Consider the following 19,807-nt stretch of genomic DNA (forward strand, 5'->3'; position numbering starts at 1 on the left):
TTCAAAAAATCATTATCTATGTAATTAATTTTCTGGCTTGATATTTGATTTTGAATTTCTTTCGCTATACAGAATGCTTTTTTGGTTATATAGTTTTTTTTTGGTTATTTACTTGGTCAGATTTATGAATATTTTATGTGCTTTTTGTTTCATCATTAAACATTTTGCTCATTTCTCCCTAAACATAATACTATTCCATATTTTTTAGACATTAATATTTTAGCACTTTCATGGTTTTATATTTTATATGAAATGTTCAATCCACCAGATATTTATCTTGATATATGAGGAGTTAAATGTGAATTGTATTTTATTGTTTTCTAAATGAACATTTTTAGTAGTTGCATAATTATCTTTCACCACTGATGTGAAATCCTAACTTTACTGTATTCTAAAGTTCCACATCTATGTGGATGCAATTCTGGACTTAATTTTGTTTCACTGATTTCTTCAGTCATGTACTATTTAATGCATGATACAACAATTCATCTATAGAGCATTTGGAAATCCAATAAGCCCAGAACTCCTTCATTACTCTTCTTTTTCAGAGTTATATCTGTTCCTGCATATGTAGGTTGTCAAATTAAATTTATATAATAAAGGGACAGTTGTAAAAACTACATTTCAATTTTTGACTTACAAAGAATAATTTAGGAAGGGTTTATATCTTTAGAGATTTGACTAATCCTATCCATGAAGAGGGTAGGTGTTTTCATTGTCTTTTTTATCCTCTGTGTTCAGTTCAATTCAGTCGCTCAGTCGTGTCCACCTCTTTGCGACCCCATGAAATGCAGGAGGCCAGGCTTCCCTGTCCATCACCAATTCCCAGAGTCCACGCAAACCCATGTCCGTTGAGTCAGTGATGCCATCCAACCACCTCATCCTTTGTCATCCTCTTCTCCTCCTGACTTCAATCTTTCCCAGCATCAGGGTCAGATTTTTGCATCAGCTGGCCAAAGTATTGGAGTTTCAGCTTCAACATCAGTCTTTCCAATGAAGAGTTAGGACTGATTTCCTCTAGGAGGGACTGGTTGGATCTCCTTGCAGTCTGAGGGACTCTCAAGAGTCTTCTCCAACACCACAGTTCAAAAGCATCAATTCTTCTGTGCTCAGCTTTCTTTATAGTCCAACTCTCACATCCATACATGATCACTGGAAGAAAACATAGCCTTGACTAGACAGACCTTTGTTGACAAAGTAATGTCTCTACTTTTAAATATACTATCTAGGTTGGTCATAACTTTCCTTCCAAGGAGTAAGCGTCTTTTAATTTCATGGCTGTAATCACCATCTGCAATGATTTTGGAGCCCAGAAAAATTAAATCAGCCACTGTTTCCCCTGTTTCCCCATCTGTTTGCCATGAAGTATTGGGACTGGATGTCATGATCTTAGTTTTCTGAATGTTGAGCTTTAAGCCAACTTTTTCACTCTTCTCTTTCACTGTCATCAAGAGGCTCTTTAGTTCTTCTTCACTTTCTGCCATAAGGGTGGTGTCATCTGCATATCTGAGGTTATTGATATTTCTTCCAGCAATCTTGATTCCAGCTTGTGCTTTCTCCAGCCCAGCATTTCTCATTATGTACTCTGCCTATAACTTAAATAAGCAGGGTGACAATATACAGCCTTAACGTACTCCTTTTCCTACTTGGAACCAGTCTGTTGTTCTATGTCCAGTTCTAACTGTTGCTTCCTGACCTGCATACAGGGTTTTCAAGAGGCAGGTCAGGTGGTCTGGTATTCCCATCTCTTTCAGAATTTTCCACAGGTTGTGGTGATCTACACAGTCAAAGGCTTTGGCATAGTCAATAAAGCAGAAATGGATGTTTTTCTGGAACTCTCTTGCTTTTTCAATGATCCAGCAGATGTTGGCAATTTGAAATCTGGTTCCTCTGCCTTTTCTAAAACCAGGTTGACCATCTGGAAGTTCAGGATTCATGTATTGCTGAAGCCCTGCTTGGAGAATTTTGAGCATTACTTTACTAGCATGTGAGATGAGTGTAACTGTCTGAGTCACAGGGAAATCCAAACAATAGGAAGTGAAATGTAAAGTGAATTTTCTATTTTTCTCTCAGCTTCTCCCAGTCCTCATTCTCAGAGTTTCAACCTAAATTTTTTTCTTAATTATCATCTAGTTATAATCTTTGCAGATGCAAGTGTATTCTCTATATGTATATTTGTTTCTTTTTGTATATGTATCACTTGCTTTTGCTATGCAATATCTTAAAGATATTTCCATACAGTCCATATGTATTTCTTAGATTTTCTCATTTTGCAAAACACTCTTTATACATTTGTATCAAAATTAATATGTCCATTCCTTTCATGAGATTCCCAAACTTTTCTATGACAGTTATATTTCCAATAAATGTATGTTTTTGAATATGTACAAATATAAGTTCCTAGGTGTAGAATTGTTGATATTACATTTGATTCAATGGTAAGGTAGTATATGCATTTAAAATGCTGATATTGATATTTATTGCTTTTTTAAATTTATTTTTTAATTTTAGGAAAATTGCTTTACAATGTTGTGTTCGTTTCTGCCATACAACAGCCCAAATCAGTCATAATTATACATATGTCACCTTGCCTCCTAGCTCAGTCGGTAAAGAAACTGCCTGCAATGCAGGAGACCTGGGTTCAATTCCTCGGTTGGGAAGATCCCCTGGAGAAGAAAATGGTAACCCACTCCAGGATTCTTGCCTGGAGAGTCCATATGGACAGAGAGCCTGACAGGGTCCAGACCATGGTGTTGTAAGAGTCGGAAATGACTTAGTGACTAAACCAACACCACCTCTATCTTGAGCCTCCCTCTCCTCCCCCAACTCCACTCCTGTAGGTCACCACAGAGTGCCAAGCTGGACTCCCTGTGTTATATAGCAACTTCTCACCATTATCTGTTTTACACAAGGTAGTCTATATATGTCGATGCTACTTTATCTGTTTGTCCCACTCTTTCCTTCCCTTACTGCATCCATGAGTCTCATCTCTATACCTGTCTCTCCATTCCTTTATTGCAAATAGGTTCATTGACACCATTTTTCTAGATTCCATATAGGTACATTAATATACAATATTTGTTTTTATTTTCTGACTTACTTCACTCCAAACTATTGCTCTTGAGGTTGTACCAACAGCTACTGTGTCTGTGCTTAGTTGCTCAGTTGTGTCCTGCTCTTTGCAACACCATGGTCTGTAGCCTGCCAGGCTCCTCTGTTCTTGGGATTTTTCAGGCAAGAATACTGGAATGGGCTTCCATTTCCTCCTCCAGGGGATCTTCCTGACTTAGGAATTGAAACTGCGTCTCCTGTGTCCCCTTTACTCACTGAGCAATCGAAGAAGCCCCACTAACAGCTACTGTCCTGTCCATAGTCCATGTGAATTTTTTTGTCCACATTCTCAACGACCAATACCTGATAAATATATTGATCACATCTGATTAAAGTTATTTTTTACTTTAACTGCAAACATTTTGATATAATTGATTTTGAGTATCTTTCTACATGTGTAATTTGATTTGTATTTATTTGTGGATTTTATATATATATATATATATATCTTTAATCTGATTCATTCAACTTTTGATTTTTATGAGAGAATTTTAAGCAAAAAAAAAATCTCTTTTACATTGTATATATAGTTAATATTTTCTGGCTATATGTTTTTTAACTTTTTTCCTATGTAGAATTATTTTTGCATGTAAAATTTTTTGTAGTTTATATTTAATTTTAAAAAATCTATCTTACTTTGGAAGAATTATTTATCTTTTTGCCATGATTTAAAATTCTGACTATTGTATTTTGAACTCCCAATATATTTGGATCCAATTCAAAACTTTAATCTTTTTCACTGATCTCTTTATTCATGTGCACCTTGACACATAATTGCTATGATATCTAAGATATTTTGACATTTGAAAACTCTAGCAGTCCCTTGTTAGTATTCTTTCTCAGAGTTTTGCCTAAGCCTGTATATTTCTAATTCAAAATTATTAAAATTTAAATAATAAGTATAAATAAGATAAATAAAAGTTTATATTAAAATTAGCTCAAAATTGTTAAATATAGAATATGTTCAAAACAATTATTTTCATTAAGGTTCTCATTAAGAAGGTTATTTTAAGTAGAGTTTATACCTTTACGGTATTAAAAAAAAAAAAAAAACTATTATCCAGATAAGAATTGGTGTCTTCAGTTAACAAGTCATCTATTATAAGATTGGGTGGAACTTGCAGTTCCTGCTTGTATTTGTAATCTCTTGTGGATAGCTGCTGTTCTTTAGCTATGACACCTAAAATGCTACCTGACACTTGTTTTAGGAAAAAAATCATCTTTCAAGAAAGTTCAGGACTTAAATCACTGCTGAGCATCTTGCGCTGCTGAGATCTTCTTGCCATGTGCTGTGCTAAGTTGCTTCAGTCCTGTCTGACTCTTTGCAACCGTATGGACTGTGGCCCACCAGGATTCTCTGTACATGGGCTTGACCAGGAAGAACGTGGACATACACACACACACACAAGAGAAAAGAAATGAAAAAGAAAGAAAAGGAAAAAAAAAAAAGCTAAAAAAAACTGTGTTAGAATACAGTTTTAGAGATTTTTTTTTCTGAAATGCAAATATGTTTCTTTTATTGTGACTTATTACAACCCCAGGTGGCGCTAGTGGTAAAGAATCTGCCTGCCAATGCAAGAGATGCAAGAGACTTGGTTTGCTCCCTGGATTGGGAAGACTCCTTGGAGCAGAAAGTGGCAATCCACTCCAGTATTCTTGCCTGAAAAATTCCATGGCCAGAGGAGCCTGGCAGGCTACTCAAGTAGATTACATAATACTTGGATATTGACAATACACACTAGTATATTTAAAACAGATAATCAAGAAGGACCTACTCTATAACACAGGGATTCTACTCAATATTTTGTAATAACCTAGATGGAAAAAGAATTTGAAAAAATAGATACATATATATGTATAACTCAGTCCCTTTGATTTAGGCCTGACACTAACACATTGTTGATCAACTATACTCTAATATAAAATAAAAATAAAAAAAATAGAGAGTTTAATTTAGTGGTTTTGCCATTGGATTGACATATTTACCTCTTAAACAAGTTACCCTAGTTTATCTGAAGCCAATGATATTTGCATATACTTTGGGCTATCGAGATATAATTTATGTTCCCATCATAAACCAATTAATGAAATCACCTTAGTTTTTTGTTTTTTTTTTCTTTTAAAAAAACTGACTTCTTCTCTTTTTTTGATATGGAATGCAACCCACTCCAGTATTCTTGCCTGGGGAATCCCATGGACAAAGGAGCCTGGCGGGCTACAGTCCATGGGGTTGCAAAGAGTTGGACACGACTGAGCAACTAACATATACACTGTTTTGTTTATTTATTTATTGGTTGCACTGGGTCTTCATTGCTGCACGCAGGATTTCTATAGTTGTGGAGAGTGGGAACTGCTCTCTAGCTGTGGTGCACGGGCTTCTCATTTCTGCAGTTTCTCTTGTTGAGGAGCACAGGCTCGAGGTGCACGGGCTTCAATAGTTGCAGCCTGAGGGCTCAGTAGTTGTGACTTGCTGTCTCTAGGGTTTCTGGGCTTCAGTAATTGCAGTATCAGGGCTCATTAGTTGTGCTAGAAGACCCTGGAGTATGCAGATTTCAGTTGTGGCATGTAGGCTCTCTAGTCATGCCTCTCAGGCTCTAGAGTGTGTGCTCTGTGGTTGTGGTGCATGGACTTAATTGCTCTGCAGCATGTAGAATCTTCCCAGGCCAGGGATTGAATCTATGTCCTCTGCACTGGCAGGTGGATTCCCATCCACTGCACCACCAGGGAAGTCCATTAGTTCTTACATTTATTTTGAAAATTGTGCTCACATATACATAAAGAAGTTCAGTTCAGTTCAGTCGCTCAGTCGTGTCCGACTCTTTGCAGCCCCATGAACCGCAGCACGCCAGGCCTCCCTGTCCATCACCAACTCCATGAGTCCACCCAAACCCATGGCCATCGAGTCGATGATGCCATCCAACCATCTCATCCTCTGTCATCCCCTTCTCCTCCTGCTCTCAATCTTTCCCAGCATCAGGGTCTTTTCCAATGAGTCAGCTCTTCCTATCAGGTGACCAAAGTATTGGAGTTTCAGCTTCAACATCAGTCCTTTCAATGAACGCCCAGGACTGATCTCCTTTAGGATGGACTGGTTGGATCTCCTTGCAGTCCAAGGGACTCTCAAGAATCTTCTCCAACACCACAGTTCAAAAGCATTAATTCTTCCATGCTCAGCTTTCATAATAGTCCAACTCTCACATCCATACATGACCACTGGAAAAATCATAGCCTTGACTAGATGGACCTTTGTTGGCAAAGGAATGTCTCTGCTTTTTTAATATGCTGTCTAGGTTGGTCATAACTTTCCTTCCAAGGAGTAAGTGTCTTTTAATTTCATGGCTGCAATCACCATCAGCAGCGATTTTGGAGCCCTGAAAAATAAAGTCAGCCACTGTTTCCACCGTTTCCCCATTGATCTACCATGAAGTGATGGGACCAAATGCCATGATCTTAGTTTTCTGAATGTTGAGCTTTAAGCCAACTTTTTCTCTCTCCTCTTTCACTTTCATCAAGAGGCTCTTTAGTTCTTCTTCACTTTCTGCCATAAGGGTGATGTCATCTGTATATCCGAGGTTATTGATATTTCTCCTAGAAATCTTGATTCCAGCTTGTGCTTCCTCCAGCCAAGCGTTTCTCATGATGTACTCGGCATATAAGTTAAATAAGCAGGTGACAATATACAGCCTTGACGTACTCTGTTTCCTATTTGGAACCAGTCTGTTGTTCCATGTCCAGTTCTAATTGTTGCTTCCTGACCTGCATACAGGTTTCTCAGGAGGCAGGTCAGGTGAATATAAAGAAGGCTGAGTGTCAAATAATTGATGTTTTCGAATTTTGGTGCTGGAGAAGTCTCTTGGGAGTCCCTTGAGCAGCAAAGAGATCAAACCAGCCAATCCTAAAGGAAATCAACCCTGATTATTCATTGGAAGGACTGATGCTGAAGCTGAAGCTCCAGTACTTTGGCCACCTGATACAAAGAGCCAACTCATTGGAAAAGACCCTGATTCTGGGAAAGATTGAAGGCAGGAGGGGAAGAGGACAACAGAGGATGAAATGGTTAGATAGAATCACAAACTCAATGAGCATGACTTTGAGCAGACTCCAGGAGATCAAAAAAGGACAGGGAAGCCTGGCCTACTGCAGCCTATTGGGTCAGCAAAAAGTTGGACATGACTTAGTAAAACATACATAACAAAATTGACAATGTTAATCATTTTAAAGTGACACCTACTTGTTATGCAAATATTACCACTATCCATCTGTAAACTTTTCCAACTTCCCAAACTGAAATTTCAGTCATTAAACAAAATTCTCCAGTTAAGTTCATGGAGCCCCAAGCAACCACCATTCTACTTTCTGTTTATGAATTTGACTGCTTTAAGTGCTTCATGTAAGTGAAATCATACGATTATTGCTTTTTTGTGATTGCCTTTATAACTTGTTGTGATATATTTTCCCCACTGAATACTCTTGGCACCCTTGTTGAAAATTATCTAAAGACATATACAAAGGTTTATTTCTAGCCTTTCTATTTTATTCCGTTAGTCCACCGTCCATCTTTATTTGAATACTGGTCCTATGATTACCATTGCTTTGTATAATATGTCTTAAAGTCAGGAAGTATGAGACCCCCAGCTTTCTTCTTTTCAAGATTGTTTTGGCAATTTGGAGTCCTTGAGATTTCATATGAATTTTAGCATGGATTTTTCTGTTTCTGCAAAATAAGTTTTGCTGTTTTGATCTGTGGATCACTTGAGATAGTATTAACAACTTAATATTTTTAAATGTCCCAGATCATGAATGTCTTTTCATATTTTTGTGTGTTCCATAATATCTCTCAGTAACCTTTTGTAGTTTTCAGTTTACAGGACTTGTTTCTTTGGTTAAGTTTACTTGAATATTTTATTCTTTTTGGATGCTTTTGTACGTGGAATTATTTTCTTAATTTTTCCTTGAGTTGTTAATTACACATAGAAATTCAACATCATTTCATAAAACACTCTCAACAAATTGGAAGTAGAAGGAATGTACCTTGGCATAAGAAAGTCCATATATAACAGATCTATAGCTAACATCATCCTCAATATAGCAAAGTGGAAATCTCCCCCATTAAAATCTAGAATAAGACAAGAGGTCACACTCTTACAAGTCCTTTTATAACATAGTACTGCCATAAAAATTCCTGTGAAAAGTTTATATTTTTCTAAATATAGGTCCTGTCATCTCTGATGACAGGAGATAATTTTATTAATTTGTATTTAGTATTACTTATTCTGTAACAATGCTTCTAGTGACAGCCACTTCCTACCTTTCAATCACAGCTTAAATATAACCTTTTAAGAAGGGTCTTCTCTGATTACATTATCCACAATAGAATTCTCCCTTTTCTTTTCTGTCACATTATTCTATTTCTTACTTTATAAGCCCCAAATAAGACTATAACTACTTTATTAAATGTCTCCTTCTTTATTGTCTGACATATTATAATATCCATGAAGGAAAAAAAAATTTTTTTACATGATTTTCCCTCTGGTTTTATTACATGTTGTGTCCTAGCTCATAGCACAGTTGCTGGCATAAGAAGTGTGCCTGAACTCTTAAAAACAATTAATAACTGGATAAATTATTTGTTGTTGCATCTAAAACTTTAAAAACATTTAATTTTATTTTTAGTATAATTTTTATTTATTTAACAAAATTTTAAGGTGGTTAAATACAGTATTGAATAAAAGGAAAGATATTCTTTCCATGGCAGGGGAGAATATATTAATAAGTCCACTAGATCAAAATTAGTGAGTCTATATTTTATCATCATTGGCAGCAGTCTCATAACGATTCTAAAGCTACTTTTTTTGCATGTTATACCTTTCTGATATTAATTATGTGATTTGCTCTAGTAATAACTTCACATATTTTTCGTTATTGTTTAGTTCCTAGGTCATGTCCGATTCTTTTGCCATCCCACGGACTGTAGCCTGCCAGGCTCTTCTGTCCATAGGATTTCCCAGGCAAGGATAGTGGAATGGATTGCTATTTCCTTCTCTAGGGGATCTTCCCAAACCAGGGATCAAACCTGCATCTTATGCATTGGCAAGTGAATTCTTCACCACTGAGCCATCTGGAAAGCCCCTGTAGATATTTTTTAAAACCTTTGTGTAAAATTCCAGTGAGTTAATTAAACAAGAATCAGCCTTGGACACATTCCAAGACTCAGTGGTAATTGCAGCTGGAAGGGAAGAAATAGCCCGTGATCTTCACCCCTAACAGGAAGAAGATGCTATTTGCTTAGTAACTGGCATAAAAATTTCAGGAGGTCCTTTCTTAGACTTATAGCATGACTTAAAAAGAATCATGGTAATGACCCAGAGTGATGGGATGGGGAGGGAGGTGGGTGGGGGGTCCAGGAAGGGGAACACATGTAAACCCATGGCTGATTCATGTCAATGTATGGCAAAAACTATTACAATATTGTAAAGTAATTAGCCCCCAACTAAAATAAATAAATTTATTTAAAAAGAAAAAAAAAGAATCACGGTAATGTCTTTCAAAAATCTCAGTCAATTAGTCTGGTCATGTTTATATGACAGAGTGAAAAGATCTGAACTGTCAAATGCTATATTTATTTTTGAAGTTAATAGGCAAGAAGTTACTTGTGAAAAATTTCCCTGCCAAATAACTAGTTGATTTCTTCTAAGCATATGTAGTATTTGCTGGTCATTTTGATATATTTCCTAATGCAATAAACTTGTTATTCAGTGTGTACACGATGGAAATGCTTTCAAATAATCTACACTGAACTTAAAAATGACCTGAATAATCAGAAGACTCCATGAAGTAAATGGATGGACAGTCAAATAAATTATATGCTCAAGTAATAAGGTGGCCTTTTGTCCTCTGTTGTCAAACTGGATGAAAAAAAATTCCAAGTGTTTATGAATAACTTCAAGTTATTCTTCAGATTCTGAACAAGGCCTCCAAAAGGTAAGACCAACATTAAATAGTGGGAACCAAGCTCACAGTTGTGAGACCTTCTTTATTATATAAGAAAATAAATTACTTTGAAATCAATCAAACAAATTCAATTTTAGGTATAACACTTAAAAATATGTATTTGAGAAAATGAATTAGATGTTCTGAACCTTAATTTCTTCACTTATGAAATAAGGATTACAGTTCTTGCTACTGTAAATATTAAGTGTGTTACATTAAAAAATGAGTGAGTGATTGGAATGTACTGCAGGAGTTTGGAGAAGTAGAGTGATGTTATCAGAAGAAGGTCAAAAAGGACAGTTTGGGCAGCTTCAGGAGAACCGACTTTTGAAGCCAGTATAAATGTGGAGAGACTTAGCAGGAGGCTGTTACGGTGGACCAGGAAGAAATTAAAAAGTAGGGAATGATCAAATTTGTGATATATTCTGAAAGTATAGTTAGTAGGATTTATTTAAGTTTTATGAGAGTGACAAATGAATAAAGAACCTGAAATTTTGTTTCTGAACAATAACATGAAAATTATAGTATTTAATGAGATAAATTAAGAATGCCTCTTTAAATTTTATTTAGAAAATGCTCATGTTTATTGTGGAAAATTTAGAAGTTATGTTTTACAAATAGTAAATTGCTATTTAGTTGGATTTCAAAATTAGAGATGTTGCAAATAAACATTTGAAATTTAAGGGAAAGGTAAGGACTGGAGATAGAAAATTAGACTGCTGCAGTCTAACTGATTGATCAAGAAAGGGAAATATCCACCTGAAGACTGAAGAAGTGTCAGTGAGGTTTGAGACAATTCAGGACAAGGATCTTCTATTCACACGTTCATCTACCCACACTGATCACGTGTATTAGCTCGAGTGTGTTTCATGTATTATACTTTGTGTCTTTATAAATGCTGCACCTTTTCATGGCTTTCTCTATTTCTTTATACTTTCATTTATTTTTTACACTCAGCTGAAGCATTACTTCTTCTTGAAAGTCTTCTGTGATACACACTTGATATACTCCTGTATCCTGACTCTTCAGCACTGTGTGAATTTAATGGAACTTAATACATGTGTCAGGAATTGTTTGGTTTTTTTGTTCTGTGTCATATTACTGAGGTTAAAAAACAAACAAAAACAGCAACTGTGCCTTATTCAACTCGGTAATCAAAATGTCTATGACACATTAGACACAAGTGGATGTTCTATTGATGTTCTTCCAAAGAATGGATAAATAATAATAAAAAAATATTCTTATACATTTGAGCATTTTTCCCCTTTAAGTGCCATCCTGCTTGTTTTTTTTTTTTTTTTGTAAGTAAACTGCTTTAATATGTGAAGTCAGCACCTGTCCAGATTAGATGGGATCAAGAAATAATGTAACCTACTTTGTCCTTCTGGGTCTCACACAGAGTCCAAAGGAGCAGAAAGTCCTTTTTGTTATGTTCCTGTTCATCTACCTTTTGACTCTGGTGGGCAACCTTCTTATTATAGTGACTATAGCTGTCAGTAAGACCCTGTACTCACCGATGTACTTTTTTCTTGCTAGCTTATCATGTATGGATGCCACTTATTCCACTTCTATTACCCCCAGATTGATTTCAGAGTTGTTATTTGGGGAAAAACACATATCCTTTGAATATTGTATGACCCAGCTGTTTGCAGAGCACCTTTTTGCTGGATCAGGAGTCTTCCTTCTGTTGGTAATGGCCTATGACCGTTATGTGGCCATCTGTAAGCCCTTGCATTATTTGATGATCATGAGGCAGAAGGTGTGTGTTGTGATGCTGGTTCTGTCCTGGGTTGGAGGTTTCTTGCATTCAGTAATTCAACTTAGCACTATTTATGGACTCCCATTCTGTGGCCCCAATGTCATTGATCACTTTCTCTGTGACATGTACCCCTTATTGGAACTCGTCTGTACTGACACCTATGTAATTGGCATCTTAGTTGTGGCCAATGGGGGACTGATCTGCACTGTTGTGTTTCTGCTCTTACTGGTCTCCTATGGAGTCATCCTGCACTCTCTGAAGAACCTGAGTCAGGAAGGGAGGTGGAAAGCCCTCCAGACCTGTGGTTCCCATATCACTGTGGTTGTCTGCTTCTTTGTTCCCTGTATCTTCATGTATGTGAGACCTGCTAAAACATTCCTCAATGACAAATTATTGAGTGTGTTTTATACAATAATAACACCCATGATGAACCCATTAATCTACTGTCTAAGAAATTCTGAGTTGACTGATGCTATGAAGAAGCTCTGGAGAAGAAACATCATATCTCATATTAAATAAGTGCATCACCCAACATGAAGGGAGTCATTTGACATCAGGTTCCATTTGTTTAGAATGCAGAAGTCATTTTAAAATTTGATTCTGATTTTAAATTATTTCCTTAAAAAGAAAAAAATTCTCTTTCTTCAAAGAATTTATGATAATAGCAATTAAAGATTCCAATTATACAGCTGTGCTACTAATAACAATTTCCTCCATACTAGAATGCATGGTCCATTGTCAGGATACATTTAACAGGAGGCTTCCTGTGTGCTGTTTTCAGCCTTGCATGAATTCTATGTTCCTTAACAGCACCTGAATACAGGTGCCAGAGAGCTGGCAAGCCAGCTTTCAGCGATAATAGAAATTCATGTATCTCATTCGTATGGAAATTCCATACGGTGAACAGCAGCCATTTACAACTCTCTTCCCTTCTGTTATCTAAAGTAACTTTTACAACCCCTTCTATTGAGAATGATTCTAGCCTCTGGCTTTCTGGATGACTTGTTAGATTTTTGATCCCTGTCTCTGCTAAAAAGGGCTGTCTTGTAAGAGAGTATATGTATATGTATGTCCACAATATGTTAAATAAACGCCTTTGTTCCATCAGAGCACTGGTCCCCGTGTCTTTCCTCATTTTTCTCTCTCTCCCTCTCTCTGTCCCCTTCAGGCTGCTCAGCCTCTTTTCTTCCTTCTTTTACTTTCTTATCAGTCAACCCTGTACCCCCAAGTTCTGGCCCATTTAAAGAGTCACAACAGTCCATCATTATCTTTATCACTGTACCTAGAAATGTATAATGCCTGTACAGTAAGAAGTTAATAATAAAAAATGATGAATGAAAAAAGTACTATATAGAAACACTGATTTTTAATCAATTTGCACATTTGTCTTTTTTACTCTTTTCTAGAGACAGGATAAATTCTATTTAGATTCTTGTAATTTAAGTGTACTTTTTAATTTTTACAATTTAAAATATTTAATTCTATATAGGTTCCTTTGTTAGTATATTTCAGTTGCATTATACACTTTTTGTTTAATTTTAATACTGTTAGTGTTCAAAAGAAAATTGAAGTAAAATAGATATAATAAACAACATAAATAAAACCAAATAATATGGGGTGAAGTGTCAAACAAATTTCCCCTTTTCTTTCAATATTTTCCAATCTTCACTCTAAGAGGTAGAATCTAATTTTTATTCTTAATTTTCATCTAGTAAAAATCCTTGCAAATGCCAGTGTATTTGCCAATATATATATTTTCTTTTTGTATATATATCACACTTGCTTTTACTATCTCACATCTTAAAGATATTTCAATGCCAGCTCAAACATATATCTTAACTTTTCTCATGTTTCACAATGCTTCTTATAAATTTATATTAAAATTTATATGCCCATTCCTTTTCATGTGGTTTTGAACTTTTTAATGACAACTTTCAAATAAATATATGTTTTTGAATATGTGAAAATGTGATTTCCTAGGCATAGAATTGTTGATTTGATATTTGAATCAATCATCAGGTAACATTTGCATTTAAAATGTTGATATTGATAGTTACTGACAAACTATTGTTGTTGAGGTTCTATAACAACTACAGAGTTGTCCACTGTCAGTGAGAATTCTTTTGTCCACATTTTCAAGACCAGTACCTGATAACTACTTATGACAACTAATTAAAGTTATTTTTATACTTTGCTACCCTATTGATATAATTTATCTGCCCCGAGCACCCTGTGTCATACACTGAACCTGGACTGGTGATTCGTTTCACATATGATAATTTACATACTTCCATGCCATTCTCCCATATCATCCCACCCTTGCCCTCTCCCATAGAGTCCATAATACTGTTTTATTTATCTGTGTCTCTTTTGATGTCTCGCATACAGGGTTATCTTTACAGATTGACTAAATACCATATATATGTGTTAGTATACTGTATTGGTGTTTTTCTTTCTGGCTTACTTCACTCTGCATAATAGGCTCCAGTTTCATCCACCTCATTAGAACTGATTCGAATGTATCCTATTTAATGGCTGGGTAATATTCCATTGTGTATATGTACTACAGCTTCCTTATCCATTCATCTAATGATGGGCATCTAGGCTGCTTTCATGTCCAGGCTATTATAAACAGTGCTGTGATGAACATTGGGGTACACGTGTCTCTTTCAATTCTGTTTTCCTCAGTGTGTATGCCCAGCAGTGGGATTGCTGGGTCATATGGCAATTCTATTTCCAGTTTTTTGAGGAATCTCCACACCGTTCTCCATAGTGGCTGTACTAGTTTGCATTCCCATCAACAGTGTAAGAGGGTTCCCTTTTCTCCACACCCTCTCCAGCATTTATTGCTTGTAGTCTTTTGGATAGCAGATATTTTGACAGGCATGAAATGGTACCTCATTGGGGTTTTGATTTGCATTTCTCTGATAATGCGTGATATTGAGCATCTTTTCATGTGTTTGTTAGCCGTCTGTATGTCTTCTTTGGAGAGAAGTCTGTTTAGTTCTTTGGCCCACTTTTTGATTGGGTCGTTTATTTTTCTGGAATTGAGCTGCAGGAGTTGCTTGTATATTTTTGAGACTAATTGTTTGTCCGTTGCTTCATTTGCTGTTATGTTCTTCCATTCCGAGGGCTGTCTTTTCACCTTGCTTATAGTTTCCTTTGTTGTGAAAAAGCTGTTAAGTTTAATTAAGTCCCGTTTGTTTATTTTTGCTATTGTTTTCAATATTCTGGGAGGTGGGTCATAGAGGATCCTGCTGTGGTTTATGTCGGAGAGTGTTTTGCCTATGTTTTCCTCTAGGAGTTTTATAGTTTCTGGCCTTAGTTTAGATCTTTAATCCATTTTAAGTTTATTTTTGTGTATGGTGTTAGAAAGGGTTCTAGTTTCATTCTTTTACAAGTGGTTGACCAGTTTTCCCAGCAGCACTTGTTAAAGAGATTGACTTTTCTCCATTGTATATTCTTGCCTCCTTTGTCAAAGATAAGGTGTCCATAGGTGCGTGGGTTTATCTCTGGGCTTTCTATTTTGTTCCCTTGATCTATATTTCTGTCCTTGTGCCAGTACCATACTGTTTTGATGACTGCGGCTTTGTAGTAGAGCCTGAGGTCAGGCAGGTTGATTCCTCCTATTCCATTCTTCTTTGTCAAGATTGCTTTGGCTATTCAAGGTTTTTTGTATTTCCATACAAATTGTGAAATTATTTGTTCTAGTTCTGTGAAAAATACTGTTGGTAGCTTGATAAGGATGGCATTGAATCTATAGATTGCTTTGGGTGTTATACTCATTTTCACTATATTGATTCATCCGATCCATGAACACGGTATATTTCTCCATCTATTTGTGTCCTCTTTGATTTCTTTCACCAGTGTTTTATAGTTTTCTATATATAGGTCTTTTGTTTCTTTAGGTAGACATATTCCTGAGTATTTTATTCTTTTCGTTGCGATAGTGAATGGAATTGTTTCCTTAATTTCTCTTTCTGTTTTCTCGTTGTTGATGTATAGGAATGCAAGGGATTTCTGTGTGTTAATTTTATATCCTGCAACTTTTCTATATTTGTTGTTTAGCTCTAGTAATTTTCTGGTGGAGTCTTGAGGGTTTTCTATATAGTGGATCATGTCATCTGCAAACAGAGTTTTACTTCTTCTTTTCCAATCTGGATTCCTTTTATTTCTTTTTCTGCTCTGATTGCTGTGGCCAAAACTATGTTGAATAGTACTGGTGAGAGTGGGCACTCTTGTCTTGTTCCTGATTTTAGGAGAAATGCTTTCAGTTTTTCCCCATTTAGGATAATGTTCACTGTGGGTTTGTCATATATAGCTTTTACTATGTTGAGGTATGTTCCTTCTATGCCTGCTTTCTCGAGGGTTTTTATCATAAATGGATGTTGAATTTTGTCAAAGGCTTTCTCTGCATCTATTGAAATAATCATATGGTTTTTATTTTTCAATTTGTTTATATGGTGTATTACATTGATTGATTTGCGGATATTAAAGAATCCTTGCATGCCTGGGATAAAGCCCATTTGGTCATGATCTATGATCTTTTTAATATGTTGTTGGATTCTGTTTGCTAGGATTTTGCTAAGGATTTTTGCATCTATGTTCATCAGTGATATTGGCCTGTAGTTTTCTTTTTTTGTAGCATCTTTGTCAGGTTTTGGTATTAGGGTGATGGTGGCCTCATAGAATGAGTTTGCAAGTTTATCTTCCTCTGCAATTTTCTGGAAGAGTTTGAGTAGAATAGGTGTTAGCTCTTTTCTAAATTTTTGGTAGAATCCAGCTGTGAAGCCACCTGGTCCTGGGCTTTTGTTTGCTGGAAAATTTCTGATAACCGTTTCAATTTCCATGCTTACGATGGGTCCATTGAGGTTTTCTGTTTCTTCCTGGTTCAGTTTTGGGAAGTCATACTTTTCTAAGAATTTATCCATTTCTTCCAAGTTGTCCATTTTATTTGCATATAGTTGCTGATAGTAGTCTCTTATGATCTTTTGTATTTCTGTGTTGTCTTTCGTGATCTCTCCGTTTTCATTTCTAATTTTGTTGATTTGATTCTTCTCCGTTTGTTTCTTGATGAGTTTGGCTAATAGCTTGTCAATTTTATTTATCTTCTCAAAGAACCAGCTTTTGGCTTTGTTGATTTTTGCTATGGTCTCTTTTGTTTCTTTTGCATTTATTTCTGCCCTAATTTTTAAGATTTCTTTCCTTTTACTAACCGTGGGGTTCTTCATTTCTTCCTTTTCTAGTTGCTTTAGGTGTAGAGTTAGGTTATTTATTTGGCTTTTTTCTTGTTTCTTCTTTTTTCTTGTTTTCCAAGCCTGTATTGCTATGAATCTTCCCCTTAGCACTGCTTTCACGGTGTCCCATAGGTTTTTGTGTTGTTGTGTTTTCATTTTCATTCGTTTCTATGCATATTTTGATTTCTTTTTTGATTTGTTGTTCATTCAGCAGTGTGTTGTTCAGCCTCCATATGTTGGAGTTTTTGATTGTTTTTCTCCTGTAATTGACATCTAATCTTACTGCATTGTGGTCAGAAAAGATGCTTACAATGATTTCAATTTTTTTTTGAATTTACCAAGACTAGATTTATGGCCCAGGATGTGATCTATTCTGGAGAAGGTTCCATGTGTGCTTGAGAAAAAGGTGAAATTCATTATTTTGGAGTGAAATGCCCTATAGATATCAATTAGTTCTAACTGGTCTATTGTATCATTTATAGTTTGTGTTTCCTTGTTAATTTTCTATTTAGTTGATTTGTCCATAGATCTGATTGGGGTATTAAAGTCTCCCACTATTATTGTGTTATTGTTAATTTCCCCTTTCATATTTGTTAGCATTTGCCTTCCATATTGTGGTGCTCCTATGTTGGGTGCATATATATTTATAACTGTTATATCTTCTTCTTGGATTGATTCTTTGATCCTTATGTAGTGTCCATCTTTGTCTCTTTTCACCGCCTTTGTTTTAACGTCTATTTTATCTGATATGGGCTTCCCTGGCGGCTCAGACGGTAAAGTGTCTGTCTGCAATGCAGGAGACCTGGATTCGATCCCTGGGTTGGGAAAGTCCCCTGGAGAAGGAAATGGCAGCCCACTCCAGTATTCTTGCCTGGAAAATCCCATGGACGACGGGGCCTGGTAGGCTACCATCCGTGGGGTCACAAAGGGTCGGACTCAACTGAGCAACTTCACCTTCACTTTATCTGATATGAGTATTGCTACTCCTGCTTTCTTTTGGTCTCTATTTGCATGAAATATCTTTTTCCAGCCCTTCACTTTCAGTCTGTATGTGTCCCTTGTTTTGAGGTGGGTTTCTTGTAGACAACATATATAGGGGTCTTGTTTTTGTATCCATTTAGCCAGTCTTTGTCTTTTGGTGGGGGCATTCAACCCATTTACATTTAAGGCAATTATTGATATGTATGATCCCGTTGACATTTACTTTATTGTTTTGGGTTCGAGGTTATACACACTTACTGTGTTTCCTGTCTAGAGAAGATCCTTTAGCATTTGCTGGAGAGCTGGTTTGGTGGTGCTGAATTCTCTGAGCTTTTGCTTGTCTCTAAAGCTTTTGATTTCTCCTTAGTATTTGAATGAGATTCTTGCAGGATACAGTAATCTGGGCTGTAGATTATGATTATTTTCTTTCATTACTTTAAGTATGTCCTGCCATTCCCTTCTGGCCTGAAGTGTTTCTGTTGAAAGATAAGCTGTTATCCTTATGGGAATCCCCTTGTGTGTTATTTGTTGTTTTTCCCTTGCTGCTTTTAATATTTGTTCTTTGTGTTTGATCTTTGCTAATTTGTTTATTATGTGTCGTGGGGTGTTTCGTCTTGGGTTTATCCTGTTTGGAACTCTCTGGGTTTCTTTGACTTGTGTGATTATTTCCTTCCCCACTTTGGGGAATTTTTCAACTATTATCTCCTAGAGTATTTTCTCATGGTCTTTCTTTTTGTCTTCTTCTTCTGGGACTCCTATGATTCGTATGTTGGTGTGTTTAACATTGTCCCAGAGGTCTCTGAGTTTGTCTTCATTTCTTTTAATTCTTTTTTCTTTTTTCCTCTCTGTTTCATTTATTTCTATCATTCTATCTACTATCTCACTTATCCTATCTTCTGCCTCCGTTATTCTACTCTTGGTTCCCTCCAGAGTATTTTTGATCTCATTTATTGCATTATTCATTATATAATTACTCTTTTATTTTTTCTATGTCCTTGTTAAACCTTTCTTGCATCTTCTCGATCCTTGTCTCCATGTTATTTATCTGTAACTCCAATTTGTTTTCCAGATTTTGGATCATTTTCACTATCATTATTTGGAATTCTTTATCAGGTAGATTCCCTATCTCTTCCTCTTTTGTTTGATTTGGAGGGCATTTATCCTGTTCCTTTACCTGCTGGGTGTTTCTCTCCATTTTCATATTGTTTATATTGTTGTGTTTGGGGTGGCCTGTTTTCTGGCAGTTTTTGGTTCCTCTTTATTGTGGGGATTCCTCACTGTGGGTGGGGTTAGACGGGTGACTTATCAAGGTTTCCTGGTTGGGGAAGGTTCTGTCGGTGTTCTGGTGGGTGGAGCTTGATTTCTTCTCTCTGAAGTGCAATGAAGTGTCCACTAATGAGTTTTGAGATGTCAATGGGTTTGGTGTGACTTTGAGCAGCATGTATGTTGAAGTTCAGGGCTATGTTCTTGTGTTGCTGAAGAATTTGGGTGGTATGTCTTCCTCTGGGACTTGTTGGCCCTTGGGTGGTACTTGGTTTCAATATAGGTATGGAGGTGTTTGATGAGCTCCTCTCATTTAATGCTTCCTGGATTCAGGAATTCTCTGGTGTTCTCAAGATTTGGACTTAAGTCTCCTGTCTCTGGTTTTCAGTCTTATTCTTTCAGTAGCCTCAAGACTTCTCCATCTATACAGCACCAATGATAAAACATCTAGGTTAATGATGAAAGG

General features: G+C 36.2%; 1 protein-coding gene across 1 annotated transcript; it reads left to right on the plus strand.

The window, feature by feature from the left end:
• Positions 1-9,716: 9,716 nt before the first annotated feature.
• On the plus strand, positions 9,717-12,379 carry LOC145512197 (olfactory receptor 4A47-like). Its single transcript, XM_081505822.1, has one exon. It carries the CDS (start codon positions 11,450-11,452, stop codon positions 12,377-12,379), a length of 930 nt encoding a protein of 309 aa, XP_081361948.1. The 5' UTR covers positions 9,717-11,449.
• The last annotated feature ends 7,428 nt before the right edge of the window (positions 12,380-19,807 follow it).

Source organism: Giraffa tippelskirchi, chromosome 7, assembly GCF_054371585.1.
Source record: "Giraffa tippelskirchi isolate mGirTip1 chromosome 7, T2T-mGirTip1v1.2.pri, whole genome shotgun sequence".
NCBI classification, from domain to species: Eukaryota; Metazoa; Chordata; class Mammalia; order Artiodactyla; family Giraffidae; genus Giraffa; species Giraffa tippelskirchi.

Bases quoted from the DNA above. Each gene is read 5' to 3' on its own strand.
- LOC145512197 (XM_081505822.1), top strand. From the start codon at position 11,450: ATGGGATCAAGAAATAATGTAACCTACTTTGTCCTTCTGGGTCTCACA.